The sequence below is a fragment of the Lissotriton vulgaris genome, chromosome 10 (assembly GCF_964263255.1).
Source record: "Lissotriton vulgaris chromosome 10, aLisVul1.2, whole genome shotgun sequence".
Taxonomy (NCBI): domain Eukaryota; kingdom Metazoa; phylum Chordata; class Amphibia; order Caudata; family Salamandridae; genus Lissotriton; species Lissotriton vulgaris.
The window spans coordinates 281,591,259-281,617,398 of NC_141698.1; the positions used below are offsets into that span (position 1 = coordinate 281,591,259).

General features: G+C 45.8%; 1 protein-coding gene across 2 annotated transcripts in view; it reads left to right on the top strand.

Annotated features, from left to right (window-relative positions):
- Positions 1 to 26,140, top strand: part of DHX30 (DExH-box helicase 30) — a 1,000,138-nt gene that overhangs the window by 704,982 nt on the left and 269,016 nt on the right. For both annotated transcript variants that reach the window (XM_086941023.1, XM_086941022.1), the window contains 2 exons: positions 368 to 574; positions 20,831 to 20,912. In XM_086941023.1, coding sequence (XP_086797149.1) covers positions 368 to 574; positions 20,831 to 20,912 — 289 coding nt within the window. The remainder of the gene's footprint in view (positions 1 to 367; positions 575 to 20,830; positions 20,913 to 26,140) is intronic.

The window sequence follows — 26,140 nt, forward strand, 5'->3', positions numbered from 1 at the left end:
TTTAAATTCTCCTTCTGTTTGCTTTTTTCTTGAACGTTTTTGGTGGGGGTTTTAAAACATGAACAATTTTGACTATGGCATCCTGTATGTACATTTTTAATGATATCCTATGTCTTTTATGATTTTACTAGTAAAATTGAATAAAGAACTTTGATGATGATGTTGATGAGTGCAGTATCTTTGTCTATATGATTTTGGTCAAATCTTCTTCAGAAAGTCCGGATGAGAAGTGGTAAGTTTTGGGATCTGCTGTTATTGGAGCCTGATTGTAATTTAGCAGTCTCAAGAATGTTTTTTTTATTTTTTACTTGATGGTATAAAAAGAGTTTATAATTGTTTAATGATCATGAAAATAAATTTTTTAAAGGTTTCATGCTTGGAAACAACATGGATATCGAAATCTAATGTGATACAACGACGAGGGCGAGCTGGGCGCTGCCAGCCAGGCTTCTCTTACCATCTTTTCACTCGAGACCGGCTTGAGAAAATGGACGATTTCCAAGTTCCTGAAATCCTCCGCACACCGCTGGAGAATCTAGTTGTTCAGGCCAAGATTCATATGCCTGAGATGACAGTAAGTAGCCTGGCCATTGCAAAACATTTATTTTTCAAACTAAAGATTATTTTTGTTTTTTCAGCTCTATTTATTGATTTTAAAAAATATATATTTTTACGGTAGTTATACAGCAAGTCAAGTACGATAATTTTAAAAACACATATGCAAGCTCCCTTTGAAGAGACCCTCAGGCTTCTCATGCATTCTGGGCTGTACCTTCCAGTGTGTTGAGGTATTAGTACCTTTACTTACAGTCTTAAACCTTAACTATCCAACATAAAACGTAATACCACTGGATGCCTAGTTTAATTTGTCATTTCTTCAGCAGTTATTAGTTCTGCCATTACCAAAAGCAGCCAGTGTCCTTCAGCTTTTTCACCACCTATTGTGTTAGTGTCTATATCTCCCACCATTGTGTTCCCTGTACTTAATTAGAGCAGGGGTTACTCTTTAGACTCCTCAAATGAATTCAATATCTCCACGAAGAGATCTGCAATCGTCAACTGTCTCTCTTCATCATGCATGGCTATCCTCTCTTTCCACCATGCTTTTCTACCTTCTATGGGGCAGACCTTATGGCGAGAACCAGAACATCACTATAGTTCCCTTGGCCGTTACTAGTGCCAGGTCCAGCAATGTGGTGCCACTGTCTGGCCGTTGGGCAAGCATCAGGTTAGCAAGCATAATTCCAAGTTATAAAATTGCGCCCTGTCTAAGGTTCTTTCCATGTCGGCTTCTTTGACCCACCTGTGGTAAATAAAATTACCGGGACTATTTTTCTATACATTAAATGACAATAGGATAGCTCAATAAATGAGAGGCAGAGTCCGTGGTATCTGAGTCATACGGGCTTTAATTAAGTGGCTCGAGTCACTGGACATCGGGTTCCATCACCACTAAGGTTCAGGAAGGGATATTCAACATTTTATTAACAGCACACATTATATATAGTAAAGAGGTGCAATTACAATGAATACAGTAGGCGTAACAAGTGAAAAGAGAGAGATAAGAACACATGGGCGTAAGAGAAGGCGTGTACAGGGGCGTACACGGAGGTGTGTGCTGGATGTGTCACAGAAGTGTCACAAGTGGGTGGATGCAAAGAGTAAGTTTGCAGGGTCAGCAGAAACCTTTACCACATATGCGCGCGCAACTGAGCATGACGTGGTATTGACGTGTAACTGGGGAGAGCTGGGGGCTTGACTTTAGCACTAGTAGAGGAGTCTGGTGTCTGGGATGTCAGAACGACCTGTACCTATAGCATATCTGATATCTTGTGTTTGGAGGATGTATTGTCTGAAGTAAAAGGTCTCTCGGGCAGAGGCCGTTCAATACTGAATGCTAGTGCGTGCATATGGTTCTTCATGCAATGTACGGGGGCCATGGGTCTACCATGGCAACGGGTTCGGTAAATCACTTGCAAGGAGACAGGGAGGCAGGGCCCTTAGCTCTGCAGCCGGCAATATGTTTACCTATTTCACTAGACTGGAATGTGTTTTTGCGGAGACTGAGCAGATAACTGTAGGCAAAATACCATCTTGGCAGGCCAGGCCGAGCCGGGCACCGCTTCGCTGGGCAGGAAGTAAGGTAGAGGTCAGGGATGCATGCCTAAACTGCAGCTTTCAGAGACAGAAGAGGCTCGGGGCCTCAATTAAGGGCCTGGCTCGACTGAGCCAGAAAAACGTGTGCTTCGCGTTATTTAAAAGTGCACCATGTAAATGCATTGGAAACGTAGGCCCTAATGCGGAATCAGTACTTTATACATGGAGAGCTCACTAACTGACATGCTAACATTAGACGGAAATGCAGAGGCATTATCATGGCAGACATGGGAAGGGAATTATATGACATACATGGGGCACGGGTGCATGGATAGGGTGCGAGTGGGGGACACACTGGATACCTGAAAATTTCTATTTCCTCATTGGCCCCTAATCCGCCCTTTAGGATATATCTATTTTCATGAGACCATCTATCTGTTCATATAACATCATTTGCTCGTCTTTTTTCATTCGGGCACGGGAACGTGAACGTGGACGGGGAATACAAGACGTGGCGCACAAGCCGCAAATCGCTGGCCCACATTGCAGACAGAGACAGCAACTGAATACTACAAGGAATACTAGTCCTAGGAACGACAATACTTTCCATCCCCAGGCTGATATCACACTCCAGAGCCATCCGGACCAAGTCCAGGTCCTCGGATTCTGGTGTATCTGGTGAGCTATTTTATGAAGCCTTGTTATTGCTGAATACACTGATGGTGCGTTATTAGGAATAAACACACAACAACTGGATCCGATCACTCTACAAGCCCCGCCCCTAGGGCCAGAATGACGTCAAGAACAAGGCGGTTCTGAAGAACAACAAGTCTCATAGCAGACTGCTCTTCGGTTAGGTTTCCTAGGGCAGAAGTAGTTTCATTCACTACTGCTTCAAGGGTTCTGGTCAATCTGCGTATTAATTTACTATTTTGGATGGGACCTATGAAGAAAAAGAAACCTTTATTGAAATCTGTATATTGCTCCAATGTTGTCTCAGTCTGATCGACAATTGGGGACTCGATCTCCCTCTTGTGTCTGACGTGTACGATTCGAGAATCTTGATGATAATTGGATGGGGCTAGAAAGACTGGTGGCAGTAGAAACGCAATATAACATGTTCCACCCCAATCTAAGGGCAGACGTACATAAGCTGTCTGACCACAAATAAAATAAGAATGGCGTGAAGCTTTGAAAGTAGACTTTCCTTTATCACTAAAGTCGACCACAGTATTACAATCACTGTGTCCTAGGTGTACTGAACCATTTTTCCTAACGCATAATTCACCTTTCACGGGTAAAACTGTTATAAACGGTAAGTCCGAATTAGTCTCGGACTGGACGTTCAGAATCATGAGGTTAAGGGAAAAATTACCTAAATTATACACTTCATTTTCTAGATCGGTCCCTGTCCTTTGGGGAAGACCGTTTTTGTCGGGGAAACAGGCTTTATTCATAACTGTATTCAGGTCTCCCCATATCCAATTGCTCTGGGAAACTGTGGACTTACTGCCTAGTGAGGACATTAAAGCAAACCATGCTCCGCACGAACCATTGTGTGAAAACGGATAGGGAAAGAGGGGCAGAGCTCCCTTGTATTTCTGATAAGGTGGGAGTCGGCCACATACCCAGCAATTCGTGACATTGCTGGTCTGGTGAGAATGGTGTAACATACGAATGAAAGTGTTGTTGCGCATTGCTAGTCGATAGGATAGTTCGTGAGGTGGCAGGTCACTGAATGTGTGCTCTATAGTTTCATTGAAAGAAGAATGTACATGGGAACCAAGAGGAGGAAAGAAAACATGTAACGTCCAGCTTATACATATGATCGTAATACTCAGAAAAAACATAAAAAGCAATGTAACTATGCATCTACTATGTAGGTTTTTACAGTATTTGATTTTCTTGACTTTCTGTCTATCTCTCTCACTATTTGGGTCTATCTCATACATGTCAGAAACCTGTCTAACCGCTTCACCCGAGGGGGACTTAAACAATTAAACGCTGTCTGACTTACTAGACCGTAATTTTGTTCTGTACTCCTGCTGCAGAGTTTTTTCTAGCAAAGGGAGTTTAGTGTCAGTATCAGAATCAGGGCAGTCCTTGGGAAATGTCTCTGGACACAGTCTATGGAAACGTTTAACGTGGCTGGAATGAAGCCAGCCTTTTCTTCCCTCAACTTTCACTGCGGTCCTCGTGGTCATCAACACCAGCTTCGGCTCCCGCCACCTGGGCCCCAGAGGGCTTGAGCGGTCAAAGTTCCTTATACACACAAGATCACCCGGAACGATTTCATGCGGTTTCCCTTGGGTGTTGTCCGGGAAAGCAGCCGCGACCTGTGAACGACAAGAGAGTAGTGCAGACATCAAGGAAGCCAGGTAATCTGTCAGCATATTACTATCAACATCGGTGATCTTGCGCGGCATAGGCGTACCCCACATATTTGGTGGTCGACCGAAGACAACCTCATAAGGAGATAGTCCGGTTCTGGAATGAGCTACCATACGCATGTAAAAGAGGGCAACCGGCAGGGCTACCATCCAATCTACACCTTTTTCTGCACAGACCTTCGCTAACCGTGTTTTCAGAGTCTGATTATGTCTCTCAACGAGACCAGCTGCTTCGGGGTGTCGTACGCAGTGAAATTCCCACTGGTACCCTAACAGGAGTGATACCTGTTTCATCAGTTCGGACGAGAATGGCTGTCCATTATCTGAGTACACGACACGGGGCAAGCCGTATCGCGGGAAGAATTCACGGACCAACTGTTTGGCAGTGGTCACGGCAGTGTAATCTGGAACTGGGTACGCTTCTGTCCATCTGGATAGGGCACATACAAGTAAGAGGACATACTTGAATCCTCGGCATCTGTCCATCTGGATATAATCCATCTGGAGGACTTCAAAAGGATGGTCAGGAGGATGAAATCCACCTTGTTCCACGGGAATGCCTTTGCCTGGATTGAACTGACAACAGATCATGCAGGTACGCACTTTCTGTTTTGCTGCTGCACGTAAATGTTTGTTGAACCAAATATTCTGTATACGGTCTAACATAGCTTTTTCTCCTAAGTGTGCCGGACTATGTGCTGTATTAATGATAACTTGAACCATAGAGTCGGGGAGAAACCATGTGGCTTTCCCCTTTTTCATCCATCCCTGATCTGTCTGGACCCCTCCTTGTTCAGCCCATTTCTTGATTTCGTCTGGAGTAGCATGTGTCTGTATGTCGAGTACATCTTGTGTGGGATCCCTGACTGTCATGCAATTCGACAGTGATGGTACTTCGGTCTTTGTCGTGTCAGCAGGAATGTCTGTATGAGTCTGAGCTGTAAGCTTGGCTGTTCGGTCTGCCAGGTCGTTACCCTGGGAAATGGTGTCAGTAACTTTCGTATGTGCTTTGCACTTCATTATGGCAATGGCTGTAGGTAAGTGTATTGCATCTAACAGAGCTTGAATGAGGGGACCATGCTGTATCTTGGCTCCATGAGAAGTCAAAAAACCTCTCTCTTGCCAGAGAACACCGAAGTCGTGAACGACTCCGAATGCGTACTGTGAATCTGTGTATATGTTTACTTTCAGGTTCTTGGCTCGTATGCAGGCTTGGGTCAGAGCGACGAGCTCTGCTGCTTGAGCAGACAGGGTGTCAATACGATGTGTTTCTATGACTTCAGTTTCAGTAGTCACTGCATATGCGGCCACTAACTCTCCTGTACTTGTTCTCATGCATGAACCATCCACATAAAGTGTCAGGTCTGGGTCGGGTAATGCAATGTCTGTCAAGTCTTGTCTTGGCTTCGTCATGGTGCTAATGACTTCCACACAGTCATGTGGTGTAGGGTCTGCTGTAATCGAAGGTAACAGTGTAGCAGGGTTTAATATGTTGCAACGTCTGATCTCTGTGTGGCTGAAACAGTGTCAGTTCATATCCTGTCAGTCGTGCTATGGTCAAGTGCTGAGTCTGTGTCCTGTTTAAGAGAACTTCCACTGAGTGTGGGACCTGTACTGTCAGGGGATGTCCTAACACTATGGAGTCGCTTTGTCTGATTGCTAGAGCTGTTGCTGCAACTGATTTTAGGCACGCAGTCAGAGCCTGGGCCACCGGATCCAATGTACTAGAAAAATAAGCACAAGGCTTGTGTTTTCCTGCTTGATCTTGTGTGAGAACAGATAATGCTGTGCCATCGCGTTCAGTGACAAAAAGTGTGAAAGGTTTGCTGTAACATGGTGTCGCTAAAACAGGTGCTTGACATAGAGCTTTCTTCAATTCATCAAAAGCTTGTGTATGTTCCTGAGTCCAAGGGAGGACAGTCGAAGTCGCTGCCTCCTGTGTTGTCAACTGTATGAGTGGCTTCGCTAGATATGCATACTGAGGAATCCATTGTCTACAGTAAGAGGTGAGGCCAATGAAGGCCTGTACTTCCTTTTGTGTCTTGGGCTGTGGAAGATGTGCAATTAACTGGATACGATCGGGTGTCAACTGTCTACCCCTCTTGGACAGCAAGTGTCCAAGGTAAAGCACTTGCTGGGCACAGAATTGTAGCTTCGAAGGGGACACTTTATGCCCCTTTTCGGCCAGAAAATACAAGACTGTCAGTGATGTACGTTCGCAATCTCGTTCTGTTCGTGCTGTAATCAATAGATCGTCAACATACTGGAGTAGGGCAGTGTCAGTAGGCATGTGAATACAGTCTAGTTGTCGTTTCAGTGCTTGGCTGTAAATACTAGGGCTTTCTGTGAACCCTTGAGGAGCTCGCGTAAATTTGAAGCTTCGGCCATTTAAACAGAATCCGAAAAGATACTGGCTTTCCGGATGAATGGGAACACTAAAGAAGGCGTTCTTGAGATCGATTACAGTGAAGAACGCAGCTTCGGAATCAATGGCAGTCAATAGGGAAGAAATGTCTGGGACCACAGGGTACTGGGGTATTATGCATTTGTTTAATTCTCAAAGGTCAATCACCAGTCTGTAGACCGGTGGTGCATTCGGGTCAGTCCGTTTAAGAATAGGGATGATAGGAGAATTACACACATTGGAGTCAGTTTCTACAACCACTCCTTGTGCAATGAGTTCGTCAATAATTTTCAGTAAGGCCGCTACAGCCTCAGGTGGTAACTTGTATTGTCGAATTCGGGGCAGTACAACTCCTTGTTTAAGAGTGACACGGTAAGGTGTGATGTGCATGCAACCTACATCAGTTGGACCTTGCGCCCATAAATGCTGTGGTACATCCTGTAATCTTGGGTCAAAATCTCTTAACACATAATGTCCTTTAAAATCACGTAAAAACAATCTCACTCCTTCCGGAGAACAACAAATCACTGCTCCTAGTTCTTTCAATGTTTTTATACCAAGCAAGTTTTCTGGACATGATTTCGTAAGTAACAAGTCTGTAGTGCGAGACAATGGACCAACTTCTAGGGAAACTGGTTTTGACACTTCGTTAACAATAGGCTTTCCTGAAAATCCCAGGGAAATATTTCTTGAGCCTGAGAGGGGTGCCCCTGGAACCTCGTCATGACTGATGGTAGTGCTGCTCGCCCCTGTGTCAATCAAAAATTTTCTGTCTTTCCCTAATACCTGACTATGTACATAGGGACCCTCTTGATCTACAGGAACCTCGATAAGGGGCAAGCCAACCTCCCTCTCTAGGCCGTTTCATGAGTACTGTTGATAATCTGGGTAATCGGACTGAGCATACTGGTACATTTGCTGTGTAACATGTTGTGTGGCAGCTATAGGCTGGGGTACGGCTACTGTCTGTTGGGTGTTCTGAGGAGGTTGCGTGTTCTGTGGAATGTGTTCCTGTCTAGGAGGACGCGGTCTTTCTTTCGTCTTGCCTGTAGCTATATTGTGTTTCAGGACGGTACATTCATTTATATAGTGACCTGGCTGTTTACAATAGTTGCACGTCCCTTTAACAGGAGCTGCAGAATGACCGGTCGGTGCCGTACCCCTCTTGTGACCATCCGCTGGGACAGACTGAGCAACTAGTACCTTCATTTTCGTGTCTTTCATACGTCTCTTTTCGTGTTCTTGCTCTTCTCTAATCCGGTTTTGGTGGTACTGTAACATTTGCAACATTTGGGAAGGGGTATTTGCTTGCCAGGTACTCTCAACCTTTAGTACTCTATTTTTAACTTGTGGTATGGAATTCTCTACTAATTTGGTCACAAAAAGATGTGGATATGATTCACTACTTGTTTTCAGGCCGCTATTAATAATGAAACATTTCTCGAATCTGGAATAGAAATCGCTAGTGTCTTCGTCTTGTTTCTGTTTGCAGGCTGAGATAGCATCCCAGTCTTCCTTTTTAGTTGTCAATAACCTCGGCAAGACCTGCACTAATAATTCTGGTAATTCTTTAGCTTTGGCCCCGAGGCCAGTACCAGGGGTTCGTGTATTTTCCTCGTCTTCTAATTCTGTCCAACTAATCTTTTTCTCTCCCACCTCCCATTCTTTTTCCTTAAGTTTTTCGTAAATACCTGCAGGCAACAGAACTTTTAACATTTTAAGTATATCAGCATATGTATACTCTCCCATGCGGAGCATGTCTTTCAGTTCACGGTGGAACCCTGCTGGATTTTTATCATGACAGGGCACAAATTTTTTCATTTCCAATAATTCCATTTTCGTCAAGGGTGTGTACACGAATACTCGATGAAGGGTACCTCCAGTATCTCTAACGGGATGAACCTCTCGTAAGGGATTCTGTCTGTCTATGTAAAATGTTTTCCTTACTGGGGGTGGAACAGGAACGAAATGTGGAGTCAGGAAAGTCCTGTATTTGTGTCGCTGTTCTAGAATGACATTAATTAAATCGGTACCTAGGCCTCTCCATCTACCAAGGAGTAACTCTTCCAATATATTATATAAGGGACCTGGATCAGAATGCTGACTCTCATACAACGTAATGAGATGTTGGATCATGTACATACCAGCTAGTCGCTGCTCGTCTGGGGAAAGATTAAAAAATGTTTGCGCTACTATGTCATCTTTATATACGCTAGTATTGCCAGCCCATTGTACTGCTGACCGGGCTAGTTCCTGTTCATGCATGGTACTAAGTTCACTGTAACCTATTCGTTGTTTCAGTACTTTATCAGTGGCTTGGAATAGATGTTCAAGAGAACATTGTTCTGGTATGGGAGAAAGAAAACTTTTCTTATATTCTGGGCGTATGGGTTTGTCAAAGGGTCTCGCCCTACCTACGTACGCTATTCTATTAGGGTTCTCAGTTTCTATATCCTCGTCTTCTGAGACTTCATCCTCTTTCTCGTTTTCGTTCTCGTCGGCCTGTGCCAAGGCCCGTTCTTTCTCACGTATGTCAAGAATTTCCTTACGGATTTTCCTGTTCATTGACTCCACACTACTTTGTTTATCATGTTTTCCGACCGCTATGTTATCACTCCAATTTAACATACGTCTAGTTACTTCTCTGTGTGGTTGATCTTGTTCCCTGATCTAATAATTTATCAAGAACTGTAAAATCATGCGTTGAGTTTCCACCTTTCTGTGTGCCATGGCCTCCTGTATACTTTCTGGTCCCTCCCCCGTTCTAATGAAGTGATATATCTTGTCTAATTTCTCTCTCACGCCTGGTAAAGTGATCAAATAATCTGCAACGCGCCTTAATCGTAGTGAGTGTAAGACCAATGAGTCCTCACCCGGTACTGGATCATATATACACTCAGTAAGGTTCTTTCTAAGATTTGCGTATGTTGCCTTTGGCGTTTGTTCCAGTGCTAAGTCTCGTAATGATATTCGTTTTACTTGAGGCGGGGTGGAGAAACCCCCTCCTGCAGCTCCTAGATGTGAGCCGCTGGGGCTTGCAGGATGCACTGGCACTGGTAATATTGGTGCTGGTAAAGTAGGTGTAGGTAATGTAGGTTGGTCCTGGGTTACAGGTGGATTAAAAGGATTGCCAGGACCAATGGCAGGAGGAACAGTGGGGGGAATCGCGTCATTAACAGGGTTGTGAGGATGAATATTTGGAGGAGGATTTGTATTTGCATACTCTGGGACAGTATCATCTAAGTAAGAAGAAAGGAAAATTTCTGCTGCGGTCTGTTTATGACGGAGTTTAGTTGGAACCAATGGTGGCGGCAAGTTACAGGGTACTTCCGGGGTCACTTTAGGTAGGCCCTCGGCAAGAACGGGATACATGCCTTTAATAAGGGCATTTCTTTGTCTGTCTAATTGTTCTGCTTTAACTCGTTCGCCTTCTTCTAGTAACTCTTTTTCTTGGGCTTTTTCTGATGCTTCTCTACTTTTCTCTGCTTTTCTAATTTCTTTCTCTGTTTTTCTATGCGCTTCTTTACGCCACAATTCTATGGCATCTTTCTGGGATTGTCTGGCTTTCTTTTTCCACAATGCTTCCTCTACTCTCATGATGCAATCAGCATCCCATGTCCCTGATACAGGCCATCTATATTTCTCTTCCAGATCTTTGGTGTAGTCAACCCATAAGTCTAAGTACAGTATGGCATCTAAGCCATGTTTATGGTACATAAAATGTCCGGGAGTGTCCCTAGGCGGGACCTGCTTCTTCGAGTATCCCTTTCCTGGTTCCTATCTGACGTATTTTCGAAAACAGCGGCATATTTGAACTTACGTGAACACAGTAAACACAGTAATGAATTGCAAACAATCATTCATACCACAACAGTAAACACATTAAAACATTTCGGACAGGCATTACCTGATACATAGAAAAACATAATTCTGATAATCTCGAAAAACAATACTAGAATACTGAATTACTGGATGCACTGCTAAAACAGTACAGACATACCGGTCCCATAAAGAGACACGTCATACCGTATCCACCTAAGTGAATACGTCTGGACCGGGTCTGTGTACCCAGACCCGTCTTGACCGGGCACAAATTAATGAACCCGTCTAGATGCGTTCCCAACAACGGTACTCACCGGGAACCAAACTGAAGGCCTCGGAAACTCGACACTGGACTGGACTGGACTGCTATGGCATCTGGCTGCTACGCATGCGCTTCGGAACAGGTGGGCCTCCGGATACCTCGGACCTTGCTCTCGGCTTGGGCTCTGGTCGGGACTCTCCGCATTCCTCACCGCCTCGTCTGGATGCCGGGCCGCAGTCTCCGTCTCCTCCGTGGGCCTGAGGGAGTTAGCAGGAAAACCCGCGAGTGTGCACTGTAAGGGGTCCGTCACAGCTGTAGAAGGAGTCAGGGGCCTGCGTTACATCGCCGGCGCGTGGGGAAGGGGAGGGGTCCCTGTTCGGGCGCCAGATTATGTGGTAAATAAAATTACCGGGACTATTTTTCTATGCATTAAATGACAATAAGGATAGCTCAATAAATGAGAGGCAGAGTCCGTGGTATCTGAGTCATACGGGCTTTAATTAAGTGGCTCGAGTCACTGGACATCGGGTTCCATCACCACTAAGGTTCAGGAAGGGATATTCAACATTTTATTAACATCACACATTATATATAGTAAAGAGGTGCAATTACAATGAATACAGTAGGCGTAACAAGTGAAAAGAGAGAGATAAGAACACATGGGCGTAAGAGAAGGCGTGTACAGGGGCGTACACGGAGGTGTGTGCTGGATGTGTCACAGAAGTGTCACAAGTGGGTGGATGCAAAGAGTAAGTTTGCAGGGTCAGCAGAAACCTTTACCACATATGCGCGCGCAACTGAGCATGACTTGGTATTGACGTGTAACTGGGGAGAGCTGGGGGCTTGACTTTAGCAATAGTAGAGGAGTCTGGTGTCTGGGATGTCAGAACGACCTGTACCTATAGCATATCTGATATCTTGTGTTTGGAGGATGTATTGTCTGAAGTAAAAGGTCTCTCGGGCAGAGGCCGTTCAATACTGAATGCTAGTGCGTGCACTCATTCAGTCCGGTTGCTCCTCCACGCTCCAGCTGACCCTCACGCTGGTATCGTTCTGCTTTACCAATTTTCAGCTCCCAACGCTGCATTGTCCTGCATTCATTTATTTGCTAGCGCTGCACTGTCGCTCCATAGCGCTGTACTGCCGATTTAATTTGTACCTCCTGAATAGCGCTGCACTGTTGATTTAATTATTTAATTGTGCCGCACTGTCGCCTTATTTATTTCATTAGCAGCGCGACGTCGCTGAGGCAGTAACTCTGACTTCTCAGCTGTCTCGTGCGTGTAAGGCTTTCATAACGCTGTGCATTTGCTGGCCCTGGCTGTGCTCGCCTTTGACCCTCCATTTTGTGTATTTGTTTTTCCCCTGGTCCGCCCCTCCTCCCGCCACCGCCTCCTCCCAGCTGCTGCCCCTCCCACCCACGAGTAATACCCTTCCTCGCTCCCGAGCTCCCTGTGACCGCCTGGACCCTCATTCAGTCCGGTTGCTCCTCCACGCTCCAGCTGACCCTCACGTTGGTATCGTTCTGCTTTACCAATTTTCAGCTCCCAACGCTGCATTGTCCTGCATTCATTTATTTGCTAGCGCTGCACTGTCGCTCCATAGCGCTGTACTGCCGATTTAATTTGTACCTCCTAAATAGCGCTGCACTGTTGATTTAATTATTAAATTGTGCCGCACTGTCGCCTTATTTATTTCATTAGCAGCGCGACGTCGCTGAGGCAGTAACTCTGACTTCTCAGCTGTCTCGTGCGTGTAAGGCTTTCATAACGCTGTGCATTTGCTGGCCCTGGCTGTGCTCGCCTTTGATCCTCCATTTTGTGTATTTGTTTTTCCCCTGGTCCGCCCCTCCTCCCGCCACCGCCTCCTCCCAGCTGCTGCCCCTCCCACCCACGAGTAATACCCTTCCTCGCTCCCGAGCTCCCTGTGACCGCCTGGACCCTCATTCAGTCCGGTTGCTCCTCCACGCTCCAGCTGACCCTCACGCTGGTATCGTTCTGCTTTACCAATTTTCAGCTCCCAACGCTGCATTGTCCTGCATTCATTTATTTGCTAGCGCTGCACTGTCGCTCCATAGCGCTGTACTGCCGATTTAATTTGTACCTCCTGAATAGCGCTGCACTGTTGATTTAATTATTTAATTGTGCCGCACTGTCGCCTTATTCATTTCATTAGCAGCACGACGTCGCTGAGGCAGTAACTCTGACTTCTCAGCTGTCTCGTGCGTGTAAGGCTTTCATAACGCTGTGCATTTGCTGGCCCTGGCTGTGCTCGCCTTTGACCCTCCATTTTGTGTATTTGTTTTTCCCCTGGTCCGCCCCTCCTCCCGCCACCGCCTCCTCCCAGCTGCTGCCCCTCCCACGCTCCGCCCCCTCCACCATCCATTAATGACCAATGCCCTAACGCGCAGCGTTCACGCGCAGCGACCGCGCCCAACCCGCGCCGAAGGTGCGCCAAAGGTAAGCCCGTCTACGCCCGTCCGCGCCTGGACCGCGCCCAGCGCCAGACCCCCTGCCCCTCGCGCTGTCCAGCCCGCCCGCATTACCTACGATGCCTCCTCCCTCCTAGCCCTCAACCCCGGTCGTGCCCCCGACTGCGTCCAAGCCGCTCCTGGACACACCCATGGACCTTTCTCCTGCTACTCCTGCAAATTCATCGGCACCGTCTACAACTCCGCTACGATCACACCTCAGATTCCCGACCCCAACCACCTACAATGCATCCTGCTCAACACCCGTTCGGTCCACAAGCACGCCATTGACCTATGGAACCTACTAGACACCATCTCTCCAGACGTCGCCTTCCTAACAGAAACATGGATGAACGCCTCCTCCGCCCCAGACATCACCATCGCCATCCCTGAAGACTATAAGATCACACGCAAGGACCGTACCGGCCACACAGGAGGAGGAATCGCTATCGTCCATAAAAAATCAATCCGCATCTCAACCAGCTCTGACGCCAACCTCGCCAACTCCGAACACCTTCACTTCCAGATCCACATCGACCCCAAGACCACACTCAGAGGCACCCTCCATTACAGACCACCAGGACCCCGCGCAAAATTCAGTGAAGACATCACGGACTTCATCACTCCACACGCGCTCCCCTCCAAAGACTACATCCTTCTGGGAGACCTCAACTTTCACCTTGAAAAGTTCAACGACCGCAACACCACCACCCTCTTGGACAACCTCGCCAACCTCGGACTGAAACAACTGGTTACTTCCCCCACCCACATCGCAGGTCACACACTCGACCCCATCTTCACCTCCAGCAATCATGTCTCCTTCAGCCACACTACGGATCTCCTCTGGACTGACCACAGCTGCGTTCACTTCACCTACAACAAGCCAAAACCCATCAACCACCTCCAACCAACTCTGCAAAGAAACTGGAACAAAATCACCATCGACCAGATCTCCTCATCGCTCCTTCTAAACACCCCAGCCCACTCTTCTAACCCAGACCAAGCCGCCGCCAACTTCACCCTATGGTTATCCAACACCGCCGACACCTTAGCACCACTGAAAAAACGTCAAAGCAAACCTGGCAGGAAGAAGGCCTCATGGTTCAACGATGATCTTAAGAAGTCCAAGAAACTCTGCCGCTCCCTTGAAAAGGCCTGGAAAAAAGACCCAACCACTAGCACCAAGGACGCCTTCAAAAACGCCACCCGCACACACCACCAACTAATTCGAAAGGCCAAGAAAACAGCTTTCAAGGATCGACTTGACAACAACGCCCACAACAGCAAGGAACTTTTCAACATCGTCAAGGAATTTACCAATCCCTCGGCCAACTCCAACGACATCACCCCCTCTCAAGCCCTCTGCGACTCCCTAGCCTCATTCTTCCACAACAAAATCGCAGACATCCACAACAGCTTCGACAACCAACCCGGAGACCAACCCACCCAACCATATGCTGAACATTCTCCCCCCTGAACACTCAACGACTGGAACACAATCTCCACTGAGGACACCATTCGCCTGATGAACTCCATCCACTCAGGATCCCCCACAGACCCATGACCTCACCACATCTTCAACAAAGCAGACTCCGTCATAGCACCGCACCTCCGAGATGTCATCAACTGCTCCTTCAACTCCGCCACCTTCCCGGAAAGCTGGAAACACGCTGAACTCACCGCCCTTCTGAAAAACCCACAGCGGACCCCACCGAACTCAAAAATTACCGCCCCATCTCGCTCCTTCCATTCCCGGCCAAAGTCATCGAGAAAGCTGTCAACAACCAGCTCGCCACTTTCCTCGAAGCCAACAAATCCCTCGACTCCTCACAATCTGGCTTCCGAGCAAGACACAGCACTGAGACCGCCCTCATCGCAGCAACAGACGACATTCGAACTCTACTGGACAATGGAGACACAGTCGCCCTCATCCTCCTCGACCTCTCTGCAGCCTTCGACACAGTCTGCCACAGCACCCTTTTACAACGCCTCAGAAACATCGGAATACAAGGAAAAGCACTTGAATGGATCACCTCGTTCCTCTCCGGAAGAACCCAGAGAGTCCGCCTTCCACCATTCAAGTCCGGGGCCACTGAAGTCATCTGTGGCGTACCACAAGGATCCTCACTCAGTCCCACCCTCTTCAACGTATACATGAGGCCCCTCGCGGCCATCGCCCGCCAACACAACCTCAACATCATCTCCTACGCGATGACACTCAACTGATCCTTTCTCTCACCAATGACCCCAGCACCGCCAAAACTAACCTACACGAAGGAATGAAAGAAGTTGCCGAATGGATGAAACACAGCCGTCTGAAACTGAACTCAGATAAAACAGAAGTCCTCATCTTAGGTACATCCCCCTCTGCATGGGACGACTCTTGGTGGCCGGAAGCCCTTGGAAAAGCACCCATCCCGACAGACCACGCACGGAACCTAGGCGTTATCCTGGATTCTTCACTCTCAATGAACAGACAAGTCAACGCCGTATCCTCATCCTGCTTCAACATTCCCCGCATGCTCAAAAAAACATTTCGCTGGATCCCCACCCAAACCAGAAAAACAGTCACCCATGCTCTTGTCACGAGCCGACTGGACTACGGAAACACCCTCTACGCAGGTACTACCGCTAAACTCCAGAAGAAACTCCAACGAATCCAAAACGCCTCAGCCAGGATCATATTAGACATCCCGCGCAACGAACACATCTCTGGCCACCTGAAAGACCTCCACTGGCTACCCGTCAATAAGAGGATCACTTTCCGACTGACTATCACCCACGCACACAAATCACTCTACGACATCGGACCAGAATGCCTCAACTCACGACTGTCCTTCTACACCCCCTCCCGCCAACTACGTTCTTCCAGCCAAGCCTTCGCCACTGTACCTCGCATCAACAAGACCACCATGGGAGGCAGATCCTTCTCACACCTGGCTGCTAAAACATGGAACTCACTCCCCACTTACCTTCGCCTTACCCAGAACCACCTAGCATTCAGAAAGCAACTTAAAACGTGGATATTTGACAAGTAATCCTCCTCCCCTCCCTAAGCGCCTTGAGACCCTCTGGGTATGTAGTGCGCTATATAAATTCTTTGACTTGACTTGACTTGACTTCATGCAATGTACGGGGGCCATGGGTCTACCATGGCAACGGGTTCGGTAAATCACTTGCAAGGAGACAGGGAGGCAGGGCCCTTAGCTCTGCAGCCGGGAATATGTTTACCTATTTCACTAGACTGGAATGTGTTTTTGCGGAGACTGAGCAGATAACTGTAGGCAAAATACCGTCTTGGCAGGCAGGCCAGGCCGAGCCGGGCACCGCTTCGCTGGGCAGGAAGTAAGGTAGAGGTCAGGGATGCATGCCTAAACTGCAGCTTTCAGAGACAGAAGAGGCTCGGAGCCTCAATTAAGGGCCTGGCTCGACTGAGCCAGAAAAACGTGTGCTTCGCGTTATTTAAAAGTGCACCATGTAAATGCATTGGAAACGTAGGCCCTAATGCGGAATCAGTACTTTATACATGGAGCGCTCACTAACTGACATGCTAACATTAGACGGAAATGCAGAGGCATTATCATGGCAGACACGGGAAGGGAATTATATGACATACATGGGGCACGGGTGCATGGATAGGGTGCGAGTGGGGGACACACTGGATACCTGAAAATTTCTATTTCCTCACACCCCAAAGTGCACTATTATAGGGCAACTCCAGCCCATATTCAGAAAGTCAGCATCCACTAGTTCGCAGCTGGAGCACCTGTTATGTTTAGTTCCTGCAACAATGTTTACCTTGTGGGATGTTGGGTAAATAGTATCCAGGTAGTTAAATTGTGTATAGTTGAATCTAGTTTCCTGAAGAGTCTATTTGGATATTCCAGAATGATATCCCATTCTTTATCCCTCTGCTTAGTTTCCACTCCCAACCAGTTGGCAGACATGTCAAGCTATATTTAATCATTGTAGAGCCAGGATACCAGTCTACAGTCACTCCCAAAGGTGACAAGAGACTGCAGGGTTTGTGGCTCCAATCTGCCCATGCCATCTTTTTTTTGTTTAAATCCTTTTTCTTTTTTTTTTCTTTTGATGAACACCCAGAAGTGAAGCACACTACAACCACAGCATATAGTCCATGCTTTCTTTATTGACTGAACCACTGCTCCATACGTCATGGACTGAGCCTCTGGTAGACTATTTTTCTCCATTGTGAAGGTAGGCTTCGAATTACTCCGGTTTCATAGCAGTAATCTGTGTCAAGTATTCCTGTTTCCATGCAATCCCCCACCCTTCGAGCACTGAAGAACTGAAACCTCGGTGGTAGGAATGCCCACAAGGGGCAGGGTTGGAGCATATGTCTGACTTAACCTGGTTCTCTTAAATAACCTCCTCCAGCTGTGTACGGCAATTCTGAGAACTTTAGGTTTCCTCGTCTTGCTGTGTGATGGTCCCATCCGCATTTCAACCATTGCTGCCTCCTATTATGATTCCCCCAAGGCCCTTCACTCTTGTAGCTTTATCATGTAAAGACACTTAACCAGACATTACAATTGAGGTGCCAGGAAGAACAGTTCCTAATCGGCTACCCCGTACCCTAATAGGGCATCCCGAAGATACAGAAGCAGGTTTTCCGCATATAGCGAGTTTACATGCTCTCCTTTTATTAGGGGAATCCCCCGTTGCATCCAAATGATGGTTGTAATGGTTTCTACTGCCAATGCAATAGCATTGGAGAAAGGGAACACCCCAACTAGTGTCCCTGAATATTGTATATGCCCTGGATTTGCATGACCCATAGTCACTCTTGTCTGGGAGTCTCCATATGATAGTGTAATCAGTTTTGTCCCATACATTCCCGAAATTCATGCATTTCATAATGGATCATACATTTTCTGAGTATAATGTGTCAAACGCTTTTTCTACGTCTATTGAGAAAAGCACTGCCTCCTGATAATGTGGCGTAGTAGTTTCCTTTAAGATCTTGAAAAGTTTCCTGATATTAAAAAAAAGGATTAACGCCTGGCGGACATTTTCCAAACTGATGACGAAGATTTTACACTACGCTGTGGTCCTCTGGTGTCCTATTTATCCCGGGCCTGTCCGTTGTGGTTTGTCCGACAACTGTATGGGCTATGCATCTATTTCAGCTATCGCGGCTTCATGTTGAACTGATAGGCCTTGGTTTATACTTTGGATGTCCTATAGTCCAGTTTGTACGTCTCCGCTATTGCCTACCCCACTACCTGCTTCTGTCTCTGTTGTGTACTGTTTTATTGCTCTTATTTTTCTTTTGTCACCACCGGATGGGGGAGGGGGGTGCTGTTGGTTCGGGGGCGTGTTACTTGTTCGCGAAATAGGTATCATTCAACCTGTACAGGGCAGTGACCGGATTGGGGACTTTGCGAAGCTAAACCTTTCATAGCTACTTATGTTGCTACCCGGGCATTTGCACGCCCTCTGTACCATTGAGATGGCTGTCCTTTGTATTTGGTCATGTTTGATGCTTAATAAAAAGACAACTTTGAAGAAAAAAAGGATTGATTTTGGGCTAATCTATTTTGGTCATCATGGACTAGTTCTCGTAGGTGGGAATGCAGGTGACCAGCCAAGACTATGCTAAGAATTTCGAATCCAAATTTAACATGAATAGTGTCCTGTAGAAGTACACATCTTGGTTGTCCCTTTGTAGTTTAGGGATGGATACTAATAAGGCCTCTCTTGTGGTGGTGAGTAATGTACCTCATTCCAGTGCACCTGCGTACATCTCTGCAAGACATGGTGCTATAAGAAAAGCAATTGAGAAAAAGTGGGACCCCCTGCAAAGGATACTAAACCCTAGGGAAGGGAAAAAACATTTGAGGAAACGAAACCTAGGCAATTAATTGGTCATGTATTGACCTAAACTAGACACATTAATATGAATAGTGACTGGGTACTCAACATTTATATTAAAAACCTCATTTTATTAATATTAATTCATAATAATAAAAAAAGTGAGACAAACACCCACATACTATACTTAACAGCATAACAGACATATATATGCATATTACAAACAGACATAAAACAATTAAATCCAAGTAGTTCAAACGTTAATAAAAAAATAAAACATAGGTATAAAAGTTTGTTTCATGTTAAAACGTAGTGGCTTAGGGATGGAACAATTCTCATCTAGAAGAAAAGCATACATCTGGTAGAATGTAGCTGTTGAGTCGTCTCTTCCTGGCATTGAGAGTTGCTGTTATCCCTACCTTGGTTATAGTCACTCCCTGTGTCCCCTTAACCTCCTTGCACACCTGTTGAAGTTTGGATGTATCAAGGTAGGTCTCTTTATCACCATCTAGGGCCTGTGCTTCTGTAGTATACAATTCTGAATTGTTCTGGAAGACATTGTCTCACTGTGAAAGCATTAGTGATTTGGCTGGGCTCCTTATTAGCATGATGAGGGTTCCCCTGCCCTACAGTTGTATCAACCATGCCAATAACCTACCAACTTTGACTCTCTCCACGTGATTGTTTTAGTAAGATATTCCCTGTGGTGGAGAGAACGCAGCTCCAGAGAAGGGGCATATTTTTTTCTTTTTTCTCCAATAAGCTGGGTACCATTAAGGGGTTTCCTACTGCTTCCCCTCCAGTGCATGGATGGTTATGTCCATTACAGTTAATTTTCCCTCTAGGATTTTCTTAACCCTATTGGCTAATGCAATGTCCCCTGACTACTACTTTGAAGGCCTCACATTCAATGGATGTGTGCACAGTTGTGTTGCTGTTTCGTTGGAAGTATTCCCTTAGAACTTCAGCTAGTCGGTCTGTAGATGTTGGGTCATGTAAAATGGAAACCAGAAGTTTGCAGGTCGGAACAGGGTATGTTTAACACTCCTACCACACCGTCCGTAGAAGCGGCTTATGCTCTGACAGTGTGCATCGTAGGTACTCTACATGTAGAATTATCTAATTGAGGCTTACTCAGAATTTGGTTTAATTTTAGGTTTTACCACTGTGCCCTCTTCTGCTGCAGGACCAGCTAAGATTAATTCTCAATCTTCATTTAATTTAGTCTCTTAATGAAATGTATTGCTCCTTCATTGGCACTTCTGCTGATGTTGCCTTCAACTGAATTGAGTCCATATCTTGCTATTTCATTGATTTTTCCTTATACACACAGTGTCATTTTTGAGATCTCAAGTTAAGTCTAGCAGCATGTAGGTATTATTGTTGAGCTTTTTTACTGCATGATATGTCTATGCTCAGTATGGGCTTGGCTCCTGCACTTGGTCCCTGCCTTGTCAAGCCTGCCTCTTAGGTTTTAAACCAGCAAATTATGTTTGCCCCTACCTGTCTTTATCAGATTGGCTTCAGTGATTTTTTTTAATCTATTGCAGGCAGTCGAATTTCTCTCCAAGGCTCTGGAGAGCCCAGACATTCGTGCAGTTAATGACGCTGTGCAGCTTCTGCAGGAGATTGGTGAGTATGTATTGAAAGCTCTGCAAGCAAGTGAATAATTTCATCAGGTAGAGTTAGACCCTTTTTTGTCCCTGGATGATTTGAGGGGTCAAGTGGCCAGAAGAGTTAATCGGGCAACTTATTACACCAACAACTGTAGTCAACAGGATTGTTTTCTGTATTGAGTTATACATAGCAAACCTAGATAGGGAGCAGTTTTTCCAATGGGTTGTTGAACAGTCCATGATTAGAATATAAAAAGAGGTTGTAGAAGAAAGAATGGTGTAGCTGTCCTTCATAGACGTCACCCAGGGCGAAAAGTAGCAGGGAGTTTTGAGGTATGAAATGTTCCTTGAAGAGATTACGCTCCTTTCTGAAGAGAAGGAGTGAACCTGATCTAAGTGGAGTGCTATTCCAGAACTTGGGTTTATTGTTTGAAGAGGCTTCTCTTATGGACATTTTCTTGATGAACTTCCTTTATGAATCTTCATTCTGTTCATAATCAGGATAAGTAGGAAACCCTCCAAAGCTAGATTAAAGACCAGAAGAAAACCAAGTGACTGATATCAAGCCATGATTTACCTGACTCAAACTTTAAATCTGCAGTCCAGGCATGTGGTCTTCTGCACCTGGATGATGGGAAAAGCATACTTGGCTACATCCTCCATTCCGCTCTATTCTACTGAACAGAGTCCTATATACTACTGCTTGCCTTATTAAAGGGCTAATGATTTACAACCACATACCTTCCACCTTAATGGACCTATGCAAGCTGCCTCTACAGTGTCAACTAAATGATAATATTTCAACAGAAAAACGTGCTATCGAAAGGGGTTAATGTCACACAAAAAGTTATGACAACATTTAAAAATTCTCACTCACAATGAAGATTGCCAAGAAAACTAGATACAGGATGAATTATTTAATTATTTCGTAAGTCACCAGTAACTGTAAGAATGTGGAGGTGCCCACCTGGATGAGTTACCAGTTTGACAGGGAGTAGAACCTGTGTAGTATTGTTATCAAACCCCTTGTGTGGGGAAATGATGTTGATCAGTGCTTATTGGCAGGCTGTATCAAAGGCAGCCAAGAAAGAAGAATGGCTTGCATAACTGATATGTATGTGCAGCAACATAGTCAGAAATCGGGCTAGTAGTCATAGAGGATAGAGTTTGTATTTTGTTGGCGCTTATAACTGGTATCTTCTCTATCATTTTTCCAAGAAATTGTTAGGTTTGTGATGGGATTGTTAGCAAGTTTGGGTTAAGGCATTTTAGTGCCTACAGTATAGTATCTGTTCAGGTTTATGTGCTGAGGAAAATGCAAAAAAAAAAAACAGTTGATGGACAGAATGCAGAACAACGTCATACATTCACCCCAGTACAGAGATCTGGACCTAAATCCATCGTTTTTTTTGCTCACCATGCCATTCCAGTTTGAGCCCAGCCATATGCAAATCAGTCTTGATCCTGTGCCTCATTGAAACACTCCAGCCCGAACTGCCAAGCCAGGTCCTCCCTGGACTGGAAACAAGCATCCTACGACCGGTTTAGTGTTTTCACCCCTCATTAGCCAGGATAGCTTGACTCCAGTGGCATGAAGAGCAAATGCTATGCATTGATGTAGTTAAAAGCGGCGCTAGTACTTTTACGTAGAGGGATTTCATGATTGTACATGAGAAGATGCCATCTTTGGCATCTTTGGCTTTGAAAGTGTTCGAGTTTTTAACCAGGTCTTTATTATGAGGTCCACTTTAATCTGTTGCATGGAGGGAAGGAGGTACAGTAGTAGCTTATTGGTGCTTTCATTGTTTAGTCTGTACTTGTCTTTTTTTCTGGGAAAAGTTGATTGATGTTTATGTTTGTTTATGTTTTGGCAATTTGTATAGCACGCAATTACCCGGGGGTGTCTTGGCGCTTCAAGATTAAGAAGATAGACAAGTGGAGAACACATTAGTGTGTAAACAGCCAGGTTTTTAGTTGCTTCCTGAAGCTGAGGAGGGTGGGACAGGTTTTGATGATGAGGGGGAGAGGGTTCCACAGTCTAGCTGTGGAGATCACAAAGCATGTGTCGCCCCAGTTAGCTTTTTTTGTTCGTTGAACGTTAAGAAGGTGTGCTGAGGCTGAGCGAAGTGTCCTAGATGGAACATGTGGACGGAAAGCATATTTAAGGAACTGCTGGCCAGAGTTGTTAATAGCCTTGTAGGCGATACAAAGTGCCTTGAACTTAGTCCGGCTTTTGACAGGAAGCCAATGAAGCTGGCAGATGAAAGGGGTGATGGAGCTGAATTTGGGCGTACCTAATAAAATTCTAGCTGAGGCGTTTCTGTACCAATTGGAGCTTGTTTAGAACCTTTTCTTGTGCGTTGAGGAGGAGGGCATTACAATAATCAGTTCTAGAGAAGATGAGGGTGGTGATCAGAGTTTTACCTGCTGAGGTGGGGAGGTAATGGAGAAGTTTCTTAATTTTTCTTAATGTTAAAAAGGAGGTGGATACTACCGAATTGACATGCTGATTGAAGAGCAGTCTGTCGTCAAACACGACCCCGAGATTTCGGACTTCAGTAACGAGTTGAGGTGGAGGACCCATCTCGCTAGGCCACCAATGGGGGGACCAGCTAGGCTCGAGCTTCCCAAAGATCATGACCTCCATCTTTCCAGAGTTCAATTTTAAACAATTAGAAGTCATCCAGGAGCTGATGGCAAGCATTCCCTCTCGAAAATTAGCTGCAACTGTGTCTCCATCATGATGAACTGATAGGACCAGCTGGGTGTCATCAGCGTAAGTTGTGAGACTGATGCTATGTGACTTAATCACCCACGCTAAGTCCGAAACGTAAATGTTGAACAAGGTCGGACTTGGCGAGGAGCCCTGCGGCACTCCACACGGAAGGGAGAAGATGGGAGAGAAGAAAGAGCCTAATTTTTCGGATTGGGTGCGATTGGCTAAGAAGGAGGCAAGAAGATCTTTAGCCTTGTGTTGGATTCCCATCGCTGAGACACGGTCGATCAAGTTTATTTTATTTATTTTAAACGCTTGTATAGCGCTGGAATTCGACCCCCGAAGGGGTATCTCCGCGCTTGTGTTCATTACTGAAGCTACATCAAAATAGAAGACAGTCATGTCAAAAAGGGATTGTCTACTTAGTCAGGAACAGATGTGTCTTTAAACATCTCCTAAAAGTGGCCAGATTGGAATTTTGTCTAAGGGCGAGGGGCAGGGAGTTCCAGAGGGTGGGACCTTTGTAAGATAGAGCTCGTCCTCCTTGCCTTTCCTTTTTGATACGTGGTACCTGGAGCAGAGATTGATTCTGCGAGCACAGCGCGCGAGCTGGCTCATAAGGTCTAAATTTTTCTGATAGGTACTTTGGACCAGTGCCAAATAGGCATTTGTGAATTGTGCAACAGATCTTAAATTTCACCCTCTGGCGAATAGGCAGCCAATGTAGCCTAGCCAGCAAAAGTCGAGAAGGGGATCCGGAAGGAGCATTTAGGATCAATCTGGCCGCAGTATTCTGGGCTACCTGTAGTCTGCCAAGTTGCTCCTCATTGGCAGAAATAAGCAGCCCATTGCAATAATCTAATCTGCTGATAACCAGTGCCTGGACTAAGGTCTTCCTATAGCTATCCGCTAAGTAGGGAAACACCCTTCTCAAGAGTCCGATGACCCTGAGACAGGATCCAGTTGTTTGATTGACATGATCTTTAAGTATCAGAGGTTGATCAAGTCGGACCCCCAGATGTTTTACTACCTCTTTGGGGCAAGGGGCAGAGCCAAGGTCGGGAGGCCACCATTCAGGAGACGGGGCCTCTCCGAAGAGCATGACCTCCGTCTTGCCCACATTACATTGCAGGCAATTGGAGGTCATCCAGTTGGATACAGCTCTCATTCCGGCGGCAAAGGAATTTTTTACCGCTGGCGTCAATGTCTGAAAAGGGAACAAAAGCTGGGTGTCATCTGCGTAAGATATTGGTGTGAACCCATATTCTCTCACAATTTCCGCCAAAGGGGCCACATACACATTAAACAATGTGGGGCTTAAGCACGAGCCCTGTGGAACCCCCTTGGTGAGCTCCCTAGAGATGGAAAAGTGGGAGCCCAATCGAACACTTTGTGAGCGGCCAGTAATGACACTTTTTAGCCATGCCAGAGCAGTAACGCCTATCCCTACTCTCTTCAGACGACTGATAAGAATGTCATGCGACACCGTGTCGAAGGCAGCGGACAGATCCAACAGCACCAGAATCATGGAACCTCCTCTATCCTGTGCCATCCGGATGGTGTCGGTCACGGAGAGGAGAGCTGATTCGGTGCTGTGGTTGGGTCTAAACCCAGATTGAGAAGGGTCTAGGCCATCCGCTGCCTCGATGTATTAGGACACATGTGTGTTGACGTGTTTCTCAGTCATCTTACTCAGATGGGGCTAGAGGGATATTGGGCGGAGGTTGTTTAAGTCTGACCATGTTAATGCCGCATTTTAGCGAATAGGGTTCACAATCGCCTTTTTCCAGACTTTGGGCACTTGCCCTTCCTTAAGAGAGAGGTTAATTAAAGTTAAGAAACCTGGGGTAAGTAGGCTTGCCAAAGGAGATATCATTTTAGCAGGCAGGAGATCAGTTGGAGATCCTGATTTGATCTGACTATACAAAGCTGTAACCTCAGACAAACTGACATCCGGGATCATAGTAAGTTGTCTATTTTCATTTGTTGGATTCTGAGGGGAGGGAAAGTCAGCATTGCTCTTAGAGTTTGAGGATTGTGTTATTTTCTCATATATGGACTCTATTTTATTGTGAAAGAATTCACTGATGTCATCGCATAGAGTTTGAGTGAAATCATCTGGGCTTTAGCAGGCCATAGGTTTTACAAATGAATTGAGAATTTTATAGAGTTCTCTAGAGGAACTCCCTGCATCCGCAAGCTGTAGAGCAAGGCAGTTTTTCCTAGCCAATTTTATGTTTTTATGATAATTGGCTAGGGCCTCCAAATACAACTTTCTACTACAGGGTGTGTGCGTTTTTCTCCAGGCTTTCTCCAATTTTCTACATCCTTGTTTCTCTGTCCTCAATTCTTCTGAATACCATCTTTCCTGCTTACCTTTGGTATACTGTTTATGCAGTTTCAGAGGTGCAAGCAAATCTACTGCTTCTAAAAGAGCGTTATTAAACTTAAAAAGACCTGTTTCAACATTGTCATTTTCAGAAATAGAGGGTTCTTTCCAGACCTTCTGAAGTCCTTCAATGGTTAAT